This window comes from Bubalus kerabau, chromosome 21 (assembly GCF_029407905.1).
Source record: "Bubalus kerabau isolate K-KA32 ecotype Philippines breed swamp buffalo chromosome 21, PCC_UOA_SB_1v2, whole genome shotgun sequence".
Classification (NCBI taxonomy): domain Eukaryota; kingdom Metazoa; phylum Chordata; class Mammalia; order Artiodactyla; family Bovidae; genus Bubalus; species Bubalus kerabau.
Window position 1 is genome coordinate 24,878,953 of NC_073644.1, and position 20,111 is coordinate 24,899,063.

The window sequence follows — 20,111 nt, forward strand, 5'->3', positions numbered from 1 at the left end:
AAGGGCAGTTCATCAGGGTACCCATCTAAGAGTATGGACTCTGGAGTCAGACCATTTGGTTTCAAAACAATCCAGACTACTTACTAGCCTTGTGACCTGAGACAAAGTACATAACATCTCTGTTTTTCTTCTGTAAAACTGTAGAATATAGGGTGCTATAAAGATGAATGAAGACACTTAGAACAGGTAGCTGATGCTTGACACTACAATGAAAGCTCAGTTAGTGTTTTCTGTTAAAGTTTAAGTAGACAAGGTAGATACTTTATACTGCAGTAGACAGGAATGTCCAAAAGTGCCCTGGACTTCCTTGGGTGTCTTGGACTAAGAGCTACCTGGGACCAGGATCTCATCTCCCAGAGGTGCTTCCAGCCTGCACCTGGGTCCCTTAGACAACTCCATAAACAGCTAACACTTAAATTCACACTTCTGGTCCAAAGCAGTCAACTTATGCCCCTTGGTGACAAAGCTGCTTTCTCATATTCACACAGTAAGAATGTAGAAGGAGCACTCCCTTGAATTACCTTCCGTAAATTCCCTGGTGGTTCAGTGCAGGGGGTATGGATTGGATCCCTGGTCAGGGAACTAAAACCCTGCATGCTGCACACAGCCGGAAAAAACACAAAAAACAAAAGCCCAAAACGAAAGGAGAGAGGGGAAAAAAAACAAAACACACACACACCAGAATTCCTTTCTATGGGATAATGGAAGAATCAGGGGACCTGTGCTCTTTTTACTCACCACTCAGTAAGTTTCCCCAATAAAGCCTGTTCTGTAACCCATGCCTTCTGACGTGAAATTTGCATTTCCCTTATCCACTATGTTGAGTGCTGTATGCACGATGTGTTGAGAATCTCCTCTGGGCCAAGTGTTTTAAAATGCAACTTTTATTGTTATTTAGTTATGGGGAGGTCAACAGATCAGGAGATGATTGGCGAGAAAAGGTAGTTTGTAACAGGTCCCAAAAGAGCAGGGGCATGCCTGGCGCACAGAGCCACTTGGGGAAGCCCCAGGGTCAGTTAGGAAGTGATATGAGCGGAAAGTGGGCAGGAGCCTTTATTGTGTCTTGTGTGGCAAGAAACAGGGCAAGGTCATCAGGTTTAGGATTGGCTACTTTGAATAATTTCTAAGTAGGGACAGGGCTCTGAGGCATAGAGGTTGTCCCTGGTTGCTGATACCTGGTCCTGGGGTGATTAGGGCAGGGGAATGGTGGTCCTGGATGAGAAAGCCCCCTGGAGGAGGTGGTAGGTGTATGGGACTCTGGATTGGTTGCTTGGTATGTAAAAGGCATACCTGCAGGCAAGTTTGCTATCTTTTGCAATCTGTTAGCCCTGGAAAGAGCAGTCCCTCCAGTGTTGACAAGGCCCTAGATGTCAAAGCATCAGAATTTAAAAAATGCTTAATATATCAAGCAAAACTAAATATGTTATTCCAATTCCTGTAATAACTCTGATGAAAGCATTGTTGACTCCATTTTTAATGGAGAAGAAATGGAATCTCAGAAAGGTTTAGTTGGTGACTAATGTCATAGCTTTTAAGAGGCTGCATTATGATTCCACATTGTGGGGTCACCTGATTCCAAAGCTGGTGCTTTTCCTGAGAGCTAAGCCATCTCCTTGCAGTATGAGAAATGGGGACTTTTTCAGACCTAATTAGGCATTCAACAATGTTGACCACTGCCTGTTTTAAACTCTCCTTTCTTAACTGTAGTGCACTCTTTCTTTTATGTATGTAACGCCTACTATGTACCACACATTGGACTGGGTGATGGAGACACAGTGGGAGCAAAAATCTTGATGTGCCTTATAATCCCATTGTGGAGGATGATAGGTATTGCTTGAGCTTCTCTGGTGGCTCAGTAGTAAAGAATCCACCTGCAGTGAAGGAAATGCAGGAGATGCCACTTCAATCCCTGGGTCTGGAAGATCCCCTAAAGGAGGGCATAGCAAAGGAGCCTGGCAGGATACAGTCCATGGGGTCGCAAAGAGATGGACACAGCTAAAGCAACTGAGCACACACGTATGGGTATTACTCAAATAATCCACTGAAGTATCAGTTCAGTTCAGTCCCTCAGTCATGTCTGACTCTTTGCAACCCCATGGGCTGCAACACACTAAGCTTCCTGTCCATCACCAACTCCCAGAGCATGCTCAAACTCATGTCCATTGAGTCGGTGATGCCATGCAACCATCTCATCCTCTGTTATTCTCTTCTCCTGCCTTCAATCTTTCCCAGCATCAGGATCTTTTCAAATGAATCAGTTCTTTGAACCAAATGGCCAGAGTATTGGAGTTTCAGCTTTAGCATCAGTCCTTCCAAAGAACACCTAGGACTGATCTCCTTTAGGATGGACTGGTTGGATCTCTTTGCAGTCCAAGGGACTCTCAAGAGTCTTCTCCAACACCACAGTTCAAAAGCATCAATTCTTCGGCACTCAGCTTTCTTCACAGTCCAACTTGCACATCCATGCATGACTACTGGAAAAACCATAGCCTTGACTAGACGGACCTTTGTTGGCAAAGTAATGTCTCTGCTTTTCAATATGCTATCTAGGTTGGTCATAACTTTCCTTCCAAGGAGTAAGTGTCTTTTAATTTCATGGCTGCAGTCACCATCTGCAGTGATTTTGGAGCCCAAAAAGATAAAGTCTGACACTGTTTCCACTGTTTCCCCATCTATTTCCCATGAAGTGATGGGACCAGATGCCATGATCTTCATTTTCTGAATGTTGAGCTTTAAGCCAACTTTTTCACTCTACTCTTTCACTTTCATCAAGAGGCTTTTTAGTTCCTCTTCACTTTCTGCCATAAGGATGGTGTCATCTGCATATCTGAGGTTATTGGTATTTCTCCTGGCAATCTTGATTCCAGCTTGTGCTTCTTCCAACCCAGCGTTTCTCATGATGTACTCTGCATATAAGTTAAATAAGCAGGGTGACAATATACAGCCTTGACGTACTTCTTTTTTCTATTTGGAACAAGTCTGTTGTTCCATGTCCAGTTCTAACTGTTGCTTCCTGACCTGCATATAGGTTTCTCAAGAGGCAGGTCAGGTGGTCTGGTATTCCCATCTCTTGAAGAATTTTCCACAATTTATTGTGATCCACACAGTCAAAGGCTTTGGCATAGTCAATAAAGCAGAAATAGATGTTTTTCTGGAACTCTCTTGCTTTTTCCATGATCCAGCGGATGCTGGCAATTTGATCTCTAGTTCCTCTGCCTTTTCTAAATTCAGCTTGAACATCAGGAAGTTCACGGTTCACATATTGCTGAAGCCTGGCTTGGAGAATTTTGAGCATTACTTTACTAGCATGTGAGATGACTGCAATTGTGCTGTAGTTTGAGCATTCTTTGGCATTGCCTTTCTTTGGGATTGGAATGAAAACTGACCTTTTCCAGTCCTATGGCCACTGCTGAGTTTTCCAAATTTGTTGGCATATTGAGTGCAGCACTTTCACAGCATCGTCTTTCAGGATTTGAAATAGCTCAACTGGAATTCCATCACCTCCACTAGCTTTGTTTGTAGTGATGCTTTCTAAGGCCCACTTGACTTCACATTCCAGGATGTCTGGCTCTAGGTGAATGATCTCACCATCATGATTATCTGAGTCATGAAGATCTTTTTGTACAGTTCTGTGTATTCTTGCCACCTCTTCTTAATATCTTCTGCTTCTGTTAGGTCCATACCATTTCTGTCCTTTATCGAGCCCATCTTTGCATGAAATGTTCCCTTGGTATCTCTAATTTTCTTGAAGAGATCTCTAGTCTTTCCCATTCTGTTGTTTTCCTCTATTTCTTTGCATTGATTGCTGAGGAAGGCTTTCTTATCTCTCCTTGCTGTTCTTTGGAACTCTGCATTCAGATGCTTATATCTTTCCTTTTCTTTGCTTTTCACTTCTCTTCTTTTCACAGCTATTTGTAAGGCCTCCCCAGACAGCCATTTTGCTTTTTTGCATTTCTTTTCTATGGGGATGGTCTTGATCCCTGTCTCCTGTACAGTGTCACAAACCTCAGTCCATAGTTCATCAGGCATTCTATCTATCAGATCTAGTCCCTTAAATCTATTTCTCACTTCCACTGTATAATCATAAGGGATTTGATTTAGGTCATACCTGAATGGTCTAGTGGTTTTCCCTACTTTCTTCAATTTAAGTCTGAATTTGGCAACCTGACTTGGCTCTTGAGAAACCTATATGCAGGTCAGGAAGCAACAGTTAGAACTGGACATGGAACAATAGACTGGTTCCAAATAGAAAAAGGAGTACATCAAGGCTGTATATTGTCACCCTGCTTATTTAACTTATATGCAGAGTACATCATGAGAAACGCTGGGCTGGAAGAAGCACAAGCTGGAATCAAGATTGCCAGGAGAAATATCAATAACCTCAGATATGCAGATGGAACCACCCTTATGGCAGAAAGTGAAGAGGAACTAAAAAGCCTCTTGATGAAAGTGAAAGAGAAGAGTGAAAAAGTTGGCTTAAAGCTCAACATTCAGAAAATGAAGATCATGGCATCTGGTCCCATCACTTCATGGGAAATAGATGGGGAAACAGTGGAAACAGTGTCAGACTTTATCTTTTTGGGCTCCAAAATCACTGCAGATGGTGACTGCAGCCATGAAATTAAAAGACACTTACTCCTTGGAAGGAAAGTTATGACCAACCTAGATAGCATATTGAAAAGCAGAGACATTACTTTGCCAACAAAGGTCCGTCTAGTCAAGGCTATGGTTTTTCCAGTAGTCATGTATGGATGCGAGAGTTGAACTGTGAAGAAAGCTGAGCGCTGAAGAATTGATGCTTTTGAACTGTGGTGTTGGAGAAGACTCTTGAGAGTCCCTTGGACTGCAAGGAGATCCAACCAGTCCTGGATGTTTATTGGAAGGACTGATACTGAAGCTGAAACTGCAGTACTTTGGCCACCTCATGTGAAGAATTGACTAATTGGAAAAGACCCTGATACTGGGAGGGATTGGGGGCAGGAGGAGAAGGGGATGACAGAGGATGAGATGGCTGGATGGTATCCCTGACTCGATGGACATGAGTTTGAGTAAACTCCGGGATTTGGTGATGGACAGGGAGGCCTGGTGTGCTGTGATTCATGGGGTTGCAAAGAATCTGACACGACTGAGCTACTGAACTGAACTGAACTGAACTGGGGCTGTATATATACTGACAAAATGAGAGAAGTGCTCTGATGGAAAGGAACATGATTCTCTTTCATGACTTCCTGAATGGTCCAGGGTTCTCAAGCCTGCCTACACATCAGAATTGCTTGCAGACTGTTTTACAGATCTAAAACCCCATCCATGAGGTTCTGGCTCAGGCTGGGGTATGGCCCGGGAATCTGTAAAGTGACATGAGTACAAAGACAGACTCACCTGGGCTAAAGTGAGTTTGGAGTTTTAACTCCAAAGCTAAAGGGCTTTGGAGTTTTTTTGTCTTTAATTTTTATTTTATATTGGAGTATAGTTGACATAGGACTTCCCTCATAACTCAGTCGGTAAAGAATCTGCCTGCAATTCAGGAGGCCGTGGGTTTGATTCCTGGGTGGGGAAGATCCTCTGGAGAAGGAAATAGCGACCCACTCTAGTATTCTCACCTGGAGAATCCCATGGATAGAGGAGCCTGGCAAGCTACAGTCCATGGGATCGCAAGAGTCGAACTCGACTTAGCAACTAAACCACCACCTCCATAGTTGATTAGTGGGCTTCCCTGGTGGCTCAGATAATAGAGAATCTGCCTGCAATGCCGGGACTTGTGTTCGATCCCTGGGTCAGGAAGATTCCCCTGTAGAAGGGAATGGCTACCCACTCCAGTATTCTTGCCTGGAAAATCTCATAGACTGAGGAGCCTGGTGGGCTATAGTCCATGGGGTCACAAAGGCTCAGACAGGACTGAGTGACTAAGCACGTATATATAGTTAATTAACAATCTTGTGTTAGTTTCAGGTGTACAGCTAGGTGATTGTTACACGTGTTTGTATTGTATTTCAAATTCTTTTCCCATTTAAGTTGTTATAGAATGTTGAGCAGAGTTCCTTGTGCTTTACAGTAGGTCCTTGTTGATTATCCATTGTTTTTGTTTTTGCTTTTTTGAAACTAGTTGGGGGAACAAGATCGGATCTGCAACTTGAAGAAGTCACTGTGGTTACATTAGAAGCAGACTGCGTTCTCATACAGTGTGATAAGGATAGTTGCTGAAATGAAGATGGTGCTGGTAGTGATGGGGAAAGGTAGATTCTGGAGATAGGAAATAAAATCAATAGGACTCAATTTGAATTAAATATAGGAAGAATGTGTTAGGCATGCTTTCATGTTTCTGGCAATACAGCCAGATGGTTATTCCTGCTTTCTGAGGGGGATCTTCCTGGGAGAAGAGCAGGTTGCGGTGGGAGGAATCATCAGTTGATCATGGATGTGCTGAGTTTGAGGTCCTTTTGAGAAATTCAAGAGGATTTATGATGGGTGTGAGTCACAATGGGCAAAGAGAACTGGAGCTCAGATGGGAGCTCTAGACGAGAAGTGGATGGTAACTGAAGGTCAGGATGAGATTCCCGGGAGAGACTAAGAGCAGTGGTGGCGGGCTTAGGGCTGACCTGTGGAACTCTGATGTAGAGGAGGGTGGGCCTGTGAAGGAGATGGGAAGGAGCAGTGAGAGTGCTTCAGCCACCCAGTGAAAGACAAGTTGGTGAGGGATAATATTTGTGCATTGTCATGGAATTTCTTAAATGTCAATTGTAAGAAGAACTAAAGAAATGTATTTAATATTTTCCAAGTACCACAAAATTAAGAAGAAAAATGTCCCTGAATTTCTCTTTGTTGAGGTCTCTCCTCTCTCACTATTCCTTACCTCTGCCTAGGCAGAGGTACTCTGTCCAGTACTTTTTACCCTGGCTGCACATCAGAAGCATCTATGGCACTTATTGGAGTCCCACCCATGGAGATTCTGATTCAACAAGTCTGTCCTGATGTCTGTGTTCCATGGTTGATTCTAAGCCAATGCGCTCTGAGCCTGGCCTTTCTGAATTACCTGCATTTTCCTCAATGGGCCACATCCTCTTACTTGCCATCCCACTGCTTGCCTGAATGACCTTCTTCTACGGCTTTACCCAGCTCACACATATCAGGCTATGCTGAGATGATTCGCCCAGGCAGACAGTTCTTCCTGGTCTTGGTTATCTTTCCGGGCTACCTTGTCTAATTCTCTTGATCTTTGGGTGTATTGCACCGTGTTTGTCATTTTCCTGTACTAAACTAGGAGTCCTTGAAAACAGACCTTTGTACCCTGAGAATCCTGATCAGTATACTGCCTAGCACAGAGCTCAAGTATTGTTGAGATAATGGATGAAGGAATCCATTCCTCTTTTCTTTGTGTTGTCTCAGAACCTTGTGACTTAAAGTCAAGAATAAACCTTCCTTTTATGTACATCACCATGGCCATTCTCCATGACCTTTCCTTAACAGTTTCACCCTCATTCTTTTTTTTTTTTTTTTTTCCACCCTCATTCTTAATTTAATTTAGTATCAACCTAGATTGTCCTGGGCATTAACCCATTCTGTAATTTTAAAAAGCCAGTGCATCAGAGTTGGGCTACTCCTAGGTTCATGTCTTGACTTTGCTGTATACCAGTTTGCGACCTTGGGCAAATTATTTAGCTTTTGAGAACCTCAGTTTCCTCATCTGTAAAGTGGAGATGATAATGCATGACTGCTAGTGTTATTTACACTTTCTGATAAAATTGTATTTGTAAAGTGCCTTGCCCAAGGTATTATTAAGTGCAGATTCCCTTCTTTGGAGAGTTGTTGTTTAGTCGCTAAGTCGTATCCAACTCTTTGTGACCCCATGGATTGTAGCCTGCCAGGCTCCTCTCTCTGTGGGATTTCCCAGGCAAGAATAAATGGAGTGGGTTGCTATTTTCTTCTCCAGAGGATTTTCCCGACCCAAGGATTGAACCCAAGTCTTCTGCATTGGCAGGCAGATTCTTTACCACTGAGTCACTCAGGAAGCCCCTCTTTGGGGAGAACCCATGACTTAATAGAAAGAGCTAATAAATACTTTGGTTGCTGAGCACAGTTGTGCTGCTTACTGGCTGTGTGTCTTGGGTCCCTTTATGATTCTCAGCAGCCTCATTTGGAAAATGGGCACAATTATGATTGTCCTTACAGAATTCATAGGGAAGTTATATTAAATTTATGTTAAGTATCTCGCAGGTGCTTGGCATCTAGTAGGTGCTCAGTAAAATGGTGCTTGTTATTCTGAGGAGTAATAATACACTAGAGTGCTTTTCCTGCTTTCCATGATTTTTGAGCACTACTTACTGTCTCCCATGTTGTCTCTAACATGGTCACCAAAAGTTGAATTTATTTCAGTGATACTTAAACATTTTCCGTTTCACATCCTGAGAAAAATCCTGAATCATCTATGAATGTATCATTTATACAAAAGCTCCCATCTCGTCAGTTTCTTTACAGCGCTATGCTCTGTGTCACCTTGTCTTCAAACAGCTGAATTTATATTCTAAACACATTTTTTCCCCCTGTGTGACACTAGCATCGTCCACCTCAGGAGCTCCCTGAAGCATCAGAACTCAGAAGAAATCTCGTAGACACAGACCCATCTGCTCACCACTTTGGCTAGGCAGCCTCTGAATTCAGATTGTCTCTGCCCAGAATGGCAGGGAAGTCTGCAGCCTTGGCCTACTGTGCTCCAAAAGGGCAAGAAAGACTCATCGTGGTGAAGGTCGAAGAAGAAAACTGTGTTTGGGGGCAGGACTTTGGCCGTCAGGGAAACGCCTGTAGCCAGGAAGCCTTCCGTCAGCGGTTCAGGCAGTTTGGCTACTCTGACTCCGCGGGGCCCCGGGAGGCGCTGGGCCGGCTCCGTGAGCTTTGCTGTCAGTGGCTGAGGCCCGAGGTGCTCAGCAAGGAGCAGATCCTGGAGCTGCTGGTGCTGGAGCAGTTCCTAGCCATCCTGCCCGAGGAGCTGCAGGCCTTGTTCCGAGAGAACCGACCAGAGAGCGGAGAGGACGCCGTGGAGATGTTGGAGGAGCTGGAGAAGGAGCTCGACGAGCCAAGGCAACAGGTAGGGAGGTGTTTTGTTGGCTTGTTTAACTGTTTGTAGGTTAATGAGAAAGCCATTCTAAGTGACTTGACTGGGCTACCAGAGAACGATAAAAATTTTTGTCTTTTGGCTTATTATTTGTCCACTAGGATCAAGTCACTAGAGCTATTAGCCTTATTGTTCTCTATCTAATCATTTGCTTGAGTTTCTGACTCTGGTTGGCCTGCCCTGTTATTCTAGGGGTTTTCCTCTTGGGTGTCCTCAGAATCATAGTGTTGGTACTTGATTACTCCTAGGACACAGCTCATGGCCAGGGAATGACCTGGAAGGAAATGACATCTGTGGGAGCACTGAAGTCACCGAGTATCCAGCTCCAGCCCTTGGAAAAGCAGGGCAAGAATGAGACTCAGGAGTGCCAGGCTTTCTGTGAGAGAGGTGAGGAGCCACGGTCCATGTGGGGTTGAGGATGGAGGTGAAGGTGTAAATGCGTGGCATGGGGCATTTTCTTAATGACTGCTGCTTGTGACTGTCATTAAATGTTGTGGAAAAGCCCCCTTACCTAGGAATATTCTTCCTTTGGCTCTGCCTAGAATCTGAAATTCCAACATAATTTCTAATTCTGGGTTAAGAGTTAAGGTCTCAGCACTTCCCAGATGGTCCAGTGGTTAAGAATTCGTCTGCCAATGCTGAGGACACGGGTTCCATCCCTGGTCAGGGAAGATCCCACCTGCCTCAACTAAACCAGTCCAGCACAACTACTGAAGCCCATGCTCCACCACACGAGAAGCACCCCAGTAAGAAGCGTGTGCACTGCAAGTAGAGAGTAGCTGCCTCGCCGCAACTAGAGAAAGCCTACATACAACAGCGAAGACCCAGCATAATAAAAAAAATTAAAATTAATTTAAAAAAATTTTAAAAGAAACTTAGAAAAAATTAAGGTCTCTAATAGAATTTTCTAATAATACCCATAATATTCAAAGACCAGTATTCTGTTTTTTAATATTGTGGTCCTACTGTCGAGGCAGTCCCTAAGATGAAGACGAATAATGTATCAGTAAGAGAAATTACATGGTAGCTTGAACAGGGAAAGTTTAGCATTAAGAATTATTAACTATGACAGGGGATTAATTACTAACTAGTTTTTAAAATCCCCATTAAGTATACAGAAATAACACATGTAGGGAGTCTCCGGGATTGAGGTGGATCACCCCAGAAAGGAACCAGTCTGCAAGAGGGTGCCACATCCTCTCCCTCCCCTGGCAGAGCTGAGGTCCAGACCTTGTTGAAGAGGGCACAGCTGTGGCCCGCTGAAATGTTCCCAGAAGTGCTTGCTGGCAGACTTGCTGGGAAACTGCTCTTTGGGGTTTGAGGACAGCCATTCATGGGTCAGGGGAGAGTGTTGTGTTCTAGGGGGCAGAATTCACTAAGAAGCCACCTTTTTGAGTGCCAGGAGCCCCCCATGGGGAGGTGCCATGACACGGAACTTAGTGGAAAGCCATGCTGAGGGATGGTGCCCTGCACCTTGCAGGGAAACAAAGAGAGCACACCAGAACCAGGAAGGGAAGACCTTTCTCCTCCAGTGTCTGTTTGGCCCCTATTGTTAGAGCGCACGTCGTGTCAGCGGCCAGGAGAAGTGTGTCACAGGCAGGGCATCGAAGCGTGGGCTTGAAGCTGACCAGGGGGCTTTATGTTATTGGCAAAGTCATCCCTATGGGCAGCACATACATCAGGCTTATTAACTTGTTTTCATGAACGAGTTTGTTACACCCACCTACCCTTCTGATTTCATCTTTACCAAACAATCTTATTAAGTTCCCATGAAACTTAGCTATAATAAAAAAGTACATTAGTCTAGTCTGGTCTGTGTGACGGTTACATTACTCATTCATTCTTATTGTGGTTTTCCTGCTCAGTTTCATGAGCTTGGCTAATGAGAGTTGACCCCAAGAGGTAAATCTATTCATTGTATGATGATAAAGTTAGGTTTATGAGGCCACAAGGTCAAGGGCTAGCTCTCAGATTTTGGCAGTTCACCAAAGGAACTCATGCATCTGTACGTTGAGACCTCCTGAGAAACTCCCTTCCAGCTCTCCTGACACATCATTTGCCAAGTGAACCATCTTCTGCATCCAGTAGGAGCTACATTCAAGTGGATTTTAACAATCATTTCCTCGAGTCCTCTGCCTTAAAGTAGGTAAATATCTAAATCAGTTAGAGTAGATTATTTCTATTTTAAGGTCTTAAGGAATGAGAGTGTCCTGTAATTTTTTAAGTCATTCTTGGTTTTTTCATTCTGATATTTGTTGTGGGCTGAATTATGTCCCCCTGCCCCCAATTTCTGTGTTGAAGCCTTAGCCTCCAGTACCTCAGAATATGACTGTGTTTGAGATAGAGCCTTTAAAGAAGTAAATAAGTTAACATGGGATTGTTAGGGTGATCTTGAATCCAATATGATGGTGTCCTTATAAGAAGAGGAGATTGGGACATAACACAAATTGAGGGACAACCATATAAGGACACAGTGGAAAGAAAGCCACTGCAAGCCACAGAGAGGTAGACCTGGAGGGGGGAAAAAAAACCTGTCAACACATTGATTTTGGACTTCCAACCTCCAGAACTGTGAGAAAGTAAATTTCTGTTGTTTAAGCCATCCAGTGTATGGTATTGTGTTATGGCAGGCAGACTAGCCAACTAAAACAATCTTAAACTTCTTTTCTGGGTCGATATGAACTACTTCCAACTTTAATTCCATTTTATTTTATTTGTTCAGCAGAGTCCTCATAAAACACAACCTATTCTTGAAGGCAGTGAGTACACCACCCTTTAACTTTGTTTTAACTAAGCATCTCACTGCCTCTGACTCTGTGTTCCATCTCTCTGGTCATTCCCCTGGACATGCTTCAGGTTCTCCACATTCATTTGAACCACAGGGATAAAAAAATAAAATACTCTAATAAAGATCTGATTAGTTTATAAGGTAGATTCACACCCCTCTTACGTGTTGCACTTTGCATCTTTTTATTGTTCACTCTTTCACAGTGGTATTACATTTTTGACTCAATCCAGCCATCCTCATCCTCCGTTTATGCCTGGTTCCCTAAGTATATGGCCTTGAATGGCCTTTACTGGATTCCTGATGAATCTCGTTATGCTGATCTCTTTCTTAGTCATGAGGGTTTCACCTCCACTTCTGAAGGATTAATGTGGATCATTTCACATCTTTTACCTAGGTCCTGAGGTTTAAATCATTGGAGGAATCCACTCTGACAGGATTGTAAGAGCCATCACGTAATTTTTACAACCTTACACCCTCGTTATATAATATATAATATAATTTTCCTGTAGCTTCTTCACTAGCCTAATAGTATGTCTTGCAAGAAGAGAAGTCTGAGTTGAAGATTTGAGTGCAGGTGGTTTGCTGAGAACATGCTCTTCAGGAGAACTCTGGATGGAGTGAGAGAGGTAGGGTTAGGAAGGGGCAAGATCAAGAAACCTAGCTTTGGCTTAATCCATGTGGTGGGGCTTTGCAGGGATCCCCCCTGGAGCATAATTGTACTGCTGAGTTGTCCCTTCTTGAGTTGGGGTGGAGGGTGGTGAGGGTGGAGTAATTTCCTAGGCCGGGTGGCTTTCATCTGCCAGGGAAAGTCTCCAGAGAAGGGAACAGCTGTAGGTCATTAGGAGCCAACAGTTGCAGCAGCTGAGGGAAGGAAGCACCATACTGGTGAAGGTGATTTGGGTGGGCAGTGGAGCATCATCTTTATAGTGTTATCCTGTGCAATTAAGGCTGAGTCCCTAGGTAAGAGGATTTTAGACCATACAGTGTATTGAAAAGGTAGGGAAGTAGTGGGGTGGGATGAAAATGAAAGTGAAATCACTCAGTCGTGTCCAACTCTTTGGGACCCCGTGGACTGTAGCCTACCAGGCTCCTCCCTCCATGGGATTCTCCAGGCAAGAGTACTGGAGTGGGTTGCCATTTCCTTCTCCAGGAGATCTTCCTGACCCAGGGATTGAACCCGGGTCTTCCGCATTCCAGGCAGATGTTTTAACCTCTGAGCCACCAGGGGATGTTATATAGAAGAGCTTTTCTACAGGGAAACCTATGGCTTATTTCTCTTCCAGAGTGCCTCCTATAATCTTTACTCTGCCCTCCAGCCTCTGGACTTTGGGCTTGGTTGTGAATTATCATTCATTCTTGGGAGATATTAATTAGATTATTTGGCTTATTTTTGTACAAATATTTCTAAATACTCAAGTAGTCATTTGTTATTCTACTTTCAGTCTTTCATTTCCATAAATTATTCTAGTTAACTGTTTATCCTAATATTTTTATATAATAAACATATATAGTTGAAAGAATACAAGTCTTGATATTTTCCTGATCTATATATCTAAGGTCAGGATTTTTACTGGTCTCATGATTTGACTTCATGTAATTACAGAATTTGAAGAGGTATTTTCAGTTCAGTTCACTCAGTCGCGTCCGACTCTTTGCAACCCCATGGATTTCAGCAAGCCAGGCCTCCCTGTCCATCACCAACTTCCAGAGTTTACTCAAGCTCATGTCCATTGAGTCAGTGATGCCATCCAACCATCTCATCCTCTGTCACCTTCTCCTTCCGCCTTCAGTCTTTCCCGGGACCAGGGTCTTTTCAAATGAGTCAACTCTTCACATCAGGTGGCCAAAGTATTGGAGTTTCAGCTTCAACATCAGTCCTTCCAATGAATATTCAGGACTGATTTCCTTTAGGATGGACTGGTTGGATCTCCTTGCAGTCCAAGGGACTCTCAAGAGTCTTCTCCAAAACCACAGTTCAAAAGCATCAATTCTTTGGTGCTCAGCTTTCTTTATAGTCCAACTGTCACATCCATACATTACTGCTGGAAAATCCATAGCCTTGACTAGATGGACCTTTGTTGGCAAAGTAATATTTCTGTTTTTTAATATGCTGTCTAGGTTGGTTATAACTTTCCTTCCAAGGAGTAAGAGATATTTTAAATCCTGTAAATTATGTAACTGTTCTAATGTTCACAGCCCTAATTTTGTCCCTACAAAATTTTATTGCCACTTTATATGCTAATAATTTGATCTATTTACTACTTTCGGAAAATTTCTCATTGGGTTGTTACTTCTCTGACTTTAACCAAGTTGGTGCTTATTATTCTTCAGCCTTTTTTATATATTATGCTTTTATTTATAATTTTTCCCTTTTCAAACAAGCACAGGCTTGATTAAGTTTCTGTCTAAGATCCAAGAACAGTGTGAATTTGAGTGTTCCATCCTAATCTAAGAGGCAGTGTCGTCCATCTGTGATTTCTGGTAAGGAGTGAGGGAAAGAGAAGCTGGATAGCCCTCTGCTTTGGTCAGGTAATCATTGTGAGACTTTATTGTTGTGTTTGAAGTATCATAAACTACAAGAATTCAGAAAAGGTATTTATTTTCATATAAAAACATGCTTTTTTACAAAAATAAAACAAAAATGTTAAAAAAATTTTTTTTCCCCTTAGTGCAATTATAGCCATGCTTCCTTCCAATAAGGAAGGCAGATGACATGGAGGGAAAACTGTAAACCTTGATGTGAAGCATCTTTGGTTGAATCCTAACTCTACCAACTGTTTATTCTGTGACCTTACATCGGTGATCTTCGGTGGTGGGTCAGTGATAAAGAACTTGCCTGCCAAGAAGGAGACCTGGGTTCCATCTTTGGGTCAGGAAGATCCCCTGGAGAAGGAAATGGCAACCCGCTCCAATAATCTCATGGACAGAGGAGCCTTGGTGGGCTACAGTCCATGGGGTCACAAAGAGTCAGACAAGACTTAATAACTAAACAACAGCAACAAGAGATATCAATGATATAGCCTCTCTGAGTCTTCATTTCCTGATCTGTAGAATGTGTATAAGTTTAGAGGACTTTGAGGAGGTGGAAAGTAACTTAACAGTTTTTCAGATTTTCTCCATGCAAAATAATTCAAATTACCTTAGCCATCATTTAGTAGCCTCCTGTTTTGAGTTACTAGAAATGTAGAAATGAGAGGGGCATGTTGTGTGAGAGCTGAAGGTTTGGCACCAGGCAGTCATATCTGCCTCTCCTTTCCAACCTTCTTTGACCGTTTATCAATAAAAAAGTGAACATAGAAGACTCCCACCAGACCCTGAATAAGTCAGGAATTCACAAGATTCCTTTTATTATGCTCTGCATATCGTATTCTATTTGCTTGTAATTATTTGATCAACTAAGAACTTACCAGAATCTGCCATTTACCTTTGCACCCCCTGTGTGTGTGCGTGCTAAGTTGATTCAGTCGTGTCTGACTCTTTGGGACTCTAGGGACTGTGGCCCTCAGTCCATGGGATTCTTCAGGCATGAATACTGGAGTGGGTTGCCGTGTCTTCCTCCAGGAGATCTTCCCAACCCAGAGATCGAACACACGTATCCTGCATTGGCTGGTGGGTTCTTTACCACTAGCACCACCTGGGAAGCCCTTGTACTGCCTACCTCTGTTCAGTTCTAAACCTTGAAGTGTTTTCTAATTGTATCTTCTGCTCTCCTGTTTTTCTAGAAGGACTAGATTCAAGACTCAGACATCTTTCTTTAGCCTACTTGTTCCTAGTTGTTCCTCTTTTCCTTTCCCTCATTACCTAAAAACACACCTTCTCCTCTAACCCAGGACTGTCTCCCAGCTTCCTGCTCTGTCACTGCTACCCCTGTTTACCACCATCTCCTTTAGCTAATGTCTTTCACTGTTCACTATCTCTCTTTTCCCAGGCTGACTCTCATTCTAGTCTATATTACTGTCTGGGGACGGGCTCCTCTCACAACCCCAAGTCACTTCTCTCTCTCTTTTTTTTTTTAACCATTTTTATTTTTTATTTAATAAATAAAACTGAAACCAAGTCACTTCTCTTAATTGTAGATTTGGAAGCTAATTTTTAATAGTTTTCCTTCTAATAGGTAAATACCTATTTTACTTGATTTCTTTTCTATTCTAACTATAGTAAGTTTTTTCTTCCAGCATGGGGAGCAAATGACACTTGCATATTCTATTCACATTTTTAGATGGCAAGCTGGTGGCTGACAGAGTATTGACAGCAAAGCAAGAAAGTATTGAATGTGTTGCATCAGCAACCACAATACCTCCAAGACGACTCCCTGGGGAAACTCCTTCAGGACAGATACTTGAAGAAGCTTTAGGAGGTCTGGACAATTTTGAGAAGCTGAAAGGCAGTGCTTCTGGGAACAAACTGAGTCAGTTCCCTTCCCAGGAAAAACATTTTAGACTGGCAAGCTTCACCAAGAAAATCGCCACAGAAAAGCATTTCCTGGAAGGTAATGAAAGTATAGGAAGCCTCAGCCTGAACTCAAACTCTATAACACAACCGAGAATTCTTTCTGGGGGTAAGCTCTATGAGTGCTTGGACTGCGGGAAAGCCTTTTGCCAGAGCTCAAAGCTGATTAGACATCAGAGAATTCATACTGGAGAGAGACCTTATACATGTCAAGATTGTAGCAAAGCCTTTAGTCTGAGATCAGACCTTGTTAGACATTGGAGAATTCATAGTGGTGAAAAACCCTATGGATGTTGTGAATGTGGAAAAGCCTTCAGGGGCAGCTCAGAGCTCATCCGGCATCAGAGAATTCACACTGGAGAGAAGCCTTATGGATGTGGTGAATGTGGGAGAGCTTTCAGCCGGAGCTCAGCCCTTACTCAGCATAAGAAAATTCACACTGGAGACAAAGGCTATGAATGTACTGAATGTGGTAAGGCTTTCAGTAGAAGCTCTATCCTTATTGAACATCAGCGAATTCACACTGGAGAGAAACCTTATGAATGTAATGCATGTGGAAAATCCTTCAATCAAAGCTCAGCCCTCACCCAGCATCAGAGGATCCACACTGGGGAAAAGCCTTATGAATGCAGTGAATGTAGGAAGACCTTTAGGCATAGATCAGGCCTCATGCAGCATCAGAGAACTCACACCAGAGTGTAACTCTTTGGGTAAGAGTTGTACGATTGTGAAATGCTAGGAATTCACTTTGGGGGTGAGACTCCACAGAAGATAAAGGTTTTCTGAGAGCAGAATTCTTGTCCTTCCAGTGCAATGAACTGTTGTAAGAGCAGATCCACAGAAGGATATTTGTTGAAGTGTTGAATGGGTACCTTCACAGTAAATCTGGGGTTAGGGAAGAGATCCTGAGAGAGGTCCTTATAAGATGGTCTAGGAGGTGATGCCTCCAATGGCAAGGATCCCTGCCCAGGCAAGAGCATTTGTATTTGGCAGGTGAAGGCACATGCCAAATTATCCAGTTCTCTGAAATGTTGTATTGTGAGGTTGTGAAACGTTGAATTATGCCCTGGATCAGTTTAGTAGTATCTGGGGAATGATGACTCATTCTCCTCCCACATCAGTTCTCTCCTCAGCCCTGGCCTTCCTGCTGAGGTCTGCTTATTTACTGAGCGCCTGGTATGTGCCATTCATCAGGGGCAGACATGGCCATTGCATCTTGAGTTAAGGGCTAGTAAGTTTTATATATATATATATGTATGTGTGCATGCTCAGTTACTTCAGTTATATCTGACTCTTTGCGACCCCAAATTCCTCTGTCCATGGGATTCTCCAGGCAAGAATACTGGAGTGGGTTGCTATTTCCTCCTCCAGAGGATCTTCCCGACCCAAAGATCTAACCTGCATCTCTTGCAGCTTCTGCATTGCAGGCGGATTCTTTACCACTGAGCCACCACGGAAGCCCTTACATATATATGCATATTCAGAAATATATATACACATATTCATATATGTGAGTATATGTATATGTGTGGTGTGCATGTATGATTCTGTTGAAATGCATGGATGGCAAGGGATACCTAACCTGGTCCATGAGTCACCAAAGGCTTCCTGGATGTGATGAAATCTCAGCTGAGACATAAAAGGTGGGTAGAGGTTAGCTAGAACAAAGCGAGAAGGAAGAGAATGTTACATGCAGAGGTTATCGCATGCTGCATGGCATGAAGAGAGGATCTGGAACCATCCCTTCTTCTGACACTTCTCTCTGGCAACAATTTGTTCTTGTGGCCCCTGGTTCAGAAGCCAGGAGAGGTGTTGGTTCCTCGCTTCCTATTTAGTCACTGAGTTGGGTAGCCAATCCCAATCTCTTGAAGTACTCAGAGAATTAGTGTGATGGGAGACTTGGCTGTGATGCATGAAAAAGACATGTTTGTACATTTAGGAAGGAGTACATATTGGATGCTAGAGGGACAGTGTGGACTAGAGTGCTTGTGTCTCATGACCCTGGGGCCCATAAATCAGAAGCTGACAAGAACACGGGAGTAGGAGTTCTTCCCAGGCTCCACTATGTCTCATTCCCTGCTTGCCCTCCTCTTCATCAGACTCACAGATGCTAAGCTACTTGAGGGCAATGAGTATTTGTTGAATTACCCTCTCAGAGTCCTCAAAACTCAACTTTTCTAATTTTTGTCAGTTTTAATTAACTCACCAGTAATTGTTGAGGGCAGTTAATACCTAAGAGAAAGTCTGAGTCCTCTTCTAGGATACTCCAGTTTCCCTTCCTGATGCTGTCACTTCTGAAGAAGACATGGTGATCAAAGCTGTTGTGGGTAACAGGGGAGGTGGGATTGGGGGACCAGCCTTTGTGTCCAGAGGCCGTAGGATCACTAGTGAGGTCAATCAGATATCTAAAAAGATTTTTCAGATGGATAGAGTTGCCTTTTCCTGTAGGTGACAATCAAATGATTTCATGTTTTTAATACCATTGAATATCTTTTCCTGATTGTGAACTATAAATGTTGATAGTATAGAAAATGAGAAAGTATAAATCACCCAGGATCCCATCATCCATAGAAACACTGTTAACATTTCAGAGTACTTTCTATTCATTTTTTTAACCCATCAACCCTAATATATATAATATACACACATATATATTTTTTCTTGGTAATAATCTTGTCTGGTGAATCATTCTTAGTAACTGATTTTTAACATTTATACTTTTGAATATATACTTCAACTGTTCATTAAAAAAATTTTGGTAGTTGATTTACGATATTGTAAATTTCTGCTGTAAGCAGTGATTCAGTTATATATCTATATATTCTTTAACATACTTGTTTCCATTATGATTTATCTCAGGACATTGAATATAGTTCCTTGTACTATACAGTAGGACCTTGTTGTTATACTTCAGCTATTTAGTGTGAGAATGTAATGCAAGATGTCTTGTAATAAAATTTGAGTTTTAAGTTTTGCTTTGAAATTGATCACTCAGTAATAAGCACAGTAACACAAGTGGAGACATGTTGGGGGAACAGGGGAAGGAGCTGTGGAAGGCTGGGAGCTGGTGATCTCAGCTTTGATTCCATGGCCAAAATGTGTCTGAGATGCTAGCTAGTCCCTGGGGATGCAGTTCATCGGGTGAAGCCACAAAATTGAGGGGCCTTCTGGGGCTGCACTGTGGTTGAAAGAACCTGGGGATCAGAGCAAGTCCCCTCTGAACACACATGCCCTGCATCCACCAGAATCAGGACACTTCCCCACCCGTCTTGAGAGCAAGAGTCTGGGAGAATGCCACAGCTTTCCCCTCTCCTCTCAGCAGGTCCTTAATACAATCACATGTGAAGGAAAACCCCATGACCCTCTAGATCTGCCATCGTTCGTGCCTGCCAAGGAGACAGCCGCGAATGGTAAAGTTACTGAGCAGCGGTGTCTGGTTCCGGCCCATCAGAAAGCAGGGGGTGGGTCTGTCTACTCACCCTCCCTCTTGACTTTGCAGAAATGCTCTCCAGATGAGTTCCTTCTGCACGGAAATGACTGGCAAGTCTCCCTGCTCTGAGGATTCACTTCAAGGGGCAAAAGAAGCAATGCTGTTCACAGGGGAGTTAAGACCAAGGTCAGACGTGTTTAAATTTCTAATTCTCTCATCTAGACAGTGTTAACTAGCCTGTGGACGTGAGGGAGAGGTAGAAAACTGGTATTAAGCACTGTGCCTACATCCCACATCTTTTAAAATCCAAGAATTTGTGCAGGATCCGTTTAGGGTAA

General features: G+C 43.1%; 1 protein-coding gene across 1 annotated transcript; it reads left to right on the forward strand.

Moving 5' to 3' along the window:
* Positions 1 to 8,569: 8,569 nt before the first annotated feature.
* Positions 8,570 to 19,308, forward strand: ZSCAN30 (zinc finger and SCAN domain containing 30). Its single transcript, XM_055559392.1, has 3 exons — positions 8,570 to 9,079; positions 9,355 to 9,493; positions 16,114 to 19,308. Exons 1-3 carry the CDS (start codon positions 8,672 to 8,674, stop codon positions 17,043 to 17,045), a joined length of 1,479 nt encoding a protein of 492 aa, XP_055415367.1. The 5' UTR covers positions 8,570 to 8,671; the 3' UTR covers positions 17,046 to 19,308.
* Positions 19,309 to 20,111: the final 803 nt, after the last annotated feature.

Excerpts from the sequence above, each read along its gene's own strand:
- ZSCAN30 (XM_055559392.1), top strand. The coding sequence starts at position 8,672 with ATGGCAGGGAAGTCTGCAGCCTTGGCCTACTGTGCTCCAAAAGGGCAA. Across the intron at positions 9,080-9,354 it reads TCGACGAGCCAAGGCAACAG|GACACAGCTCATGGCCAGGG; the intron begins GTAGGGAGGTGT and ends GATTACTCCTAG. Across the intron at positions 9,494-16,113 it reads CCAGGCTTTCTGTGAGAGAG|ATGGCAAGCTGGTGGCTGAC; the intron begins GTGAGGAGCCAC and ends TCACATTTTTAG.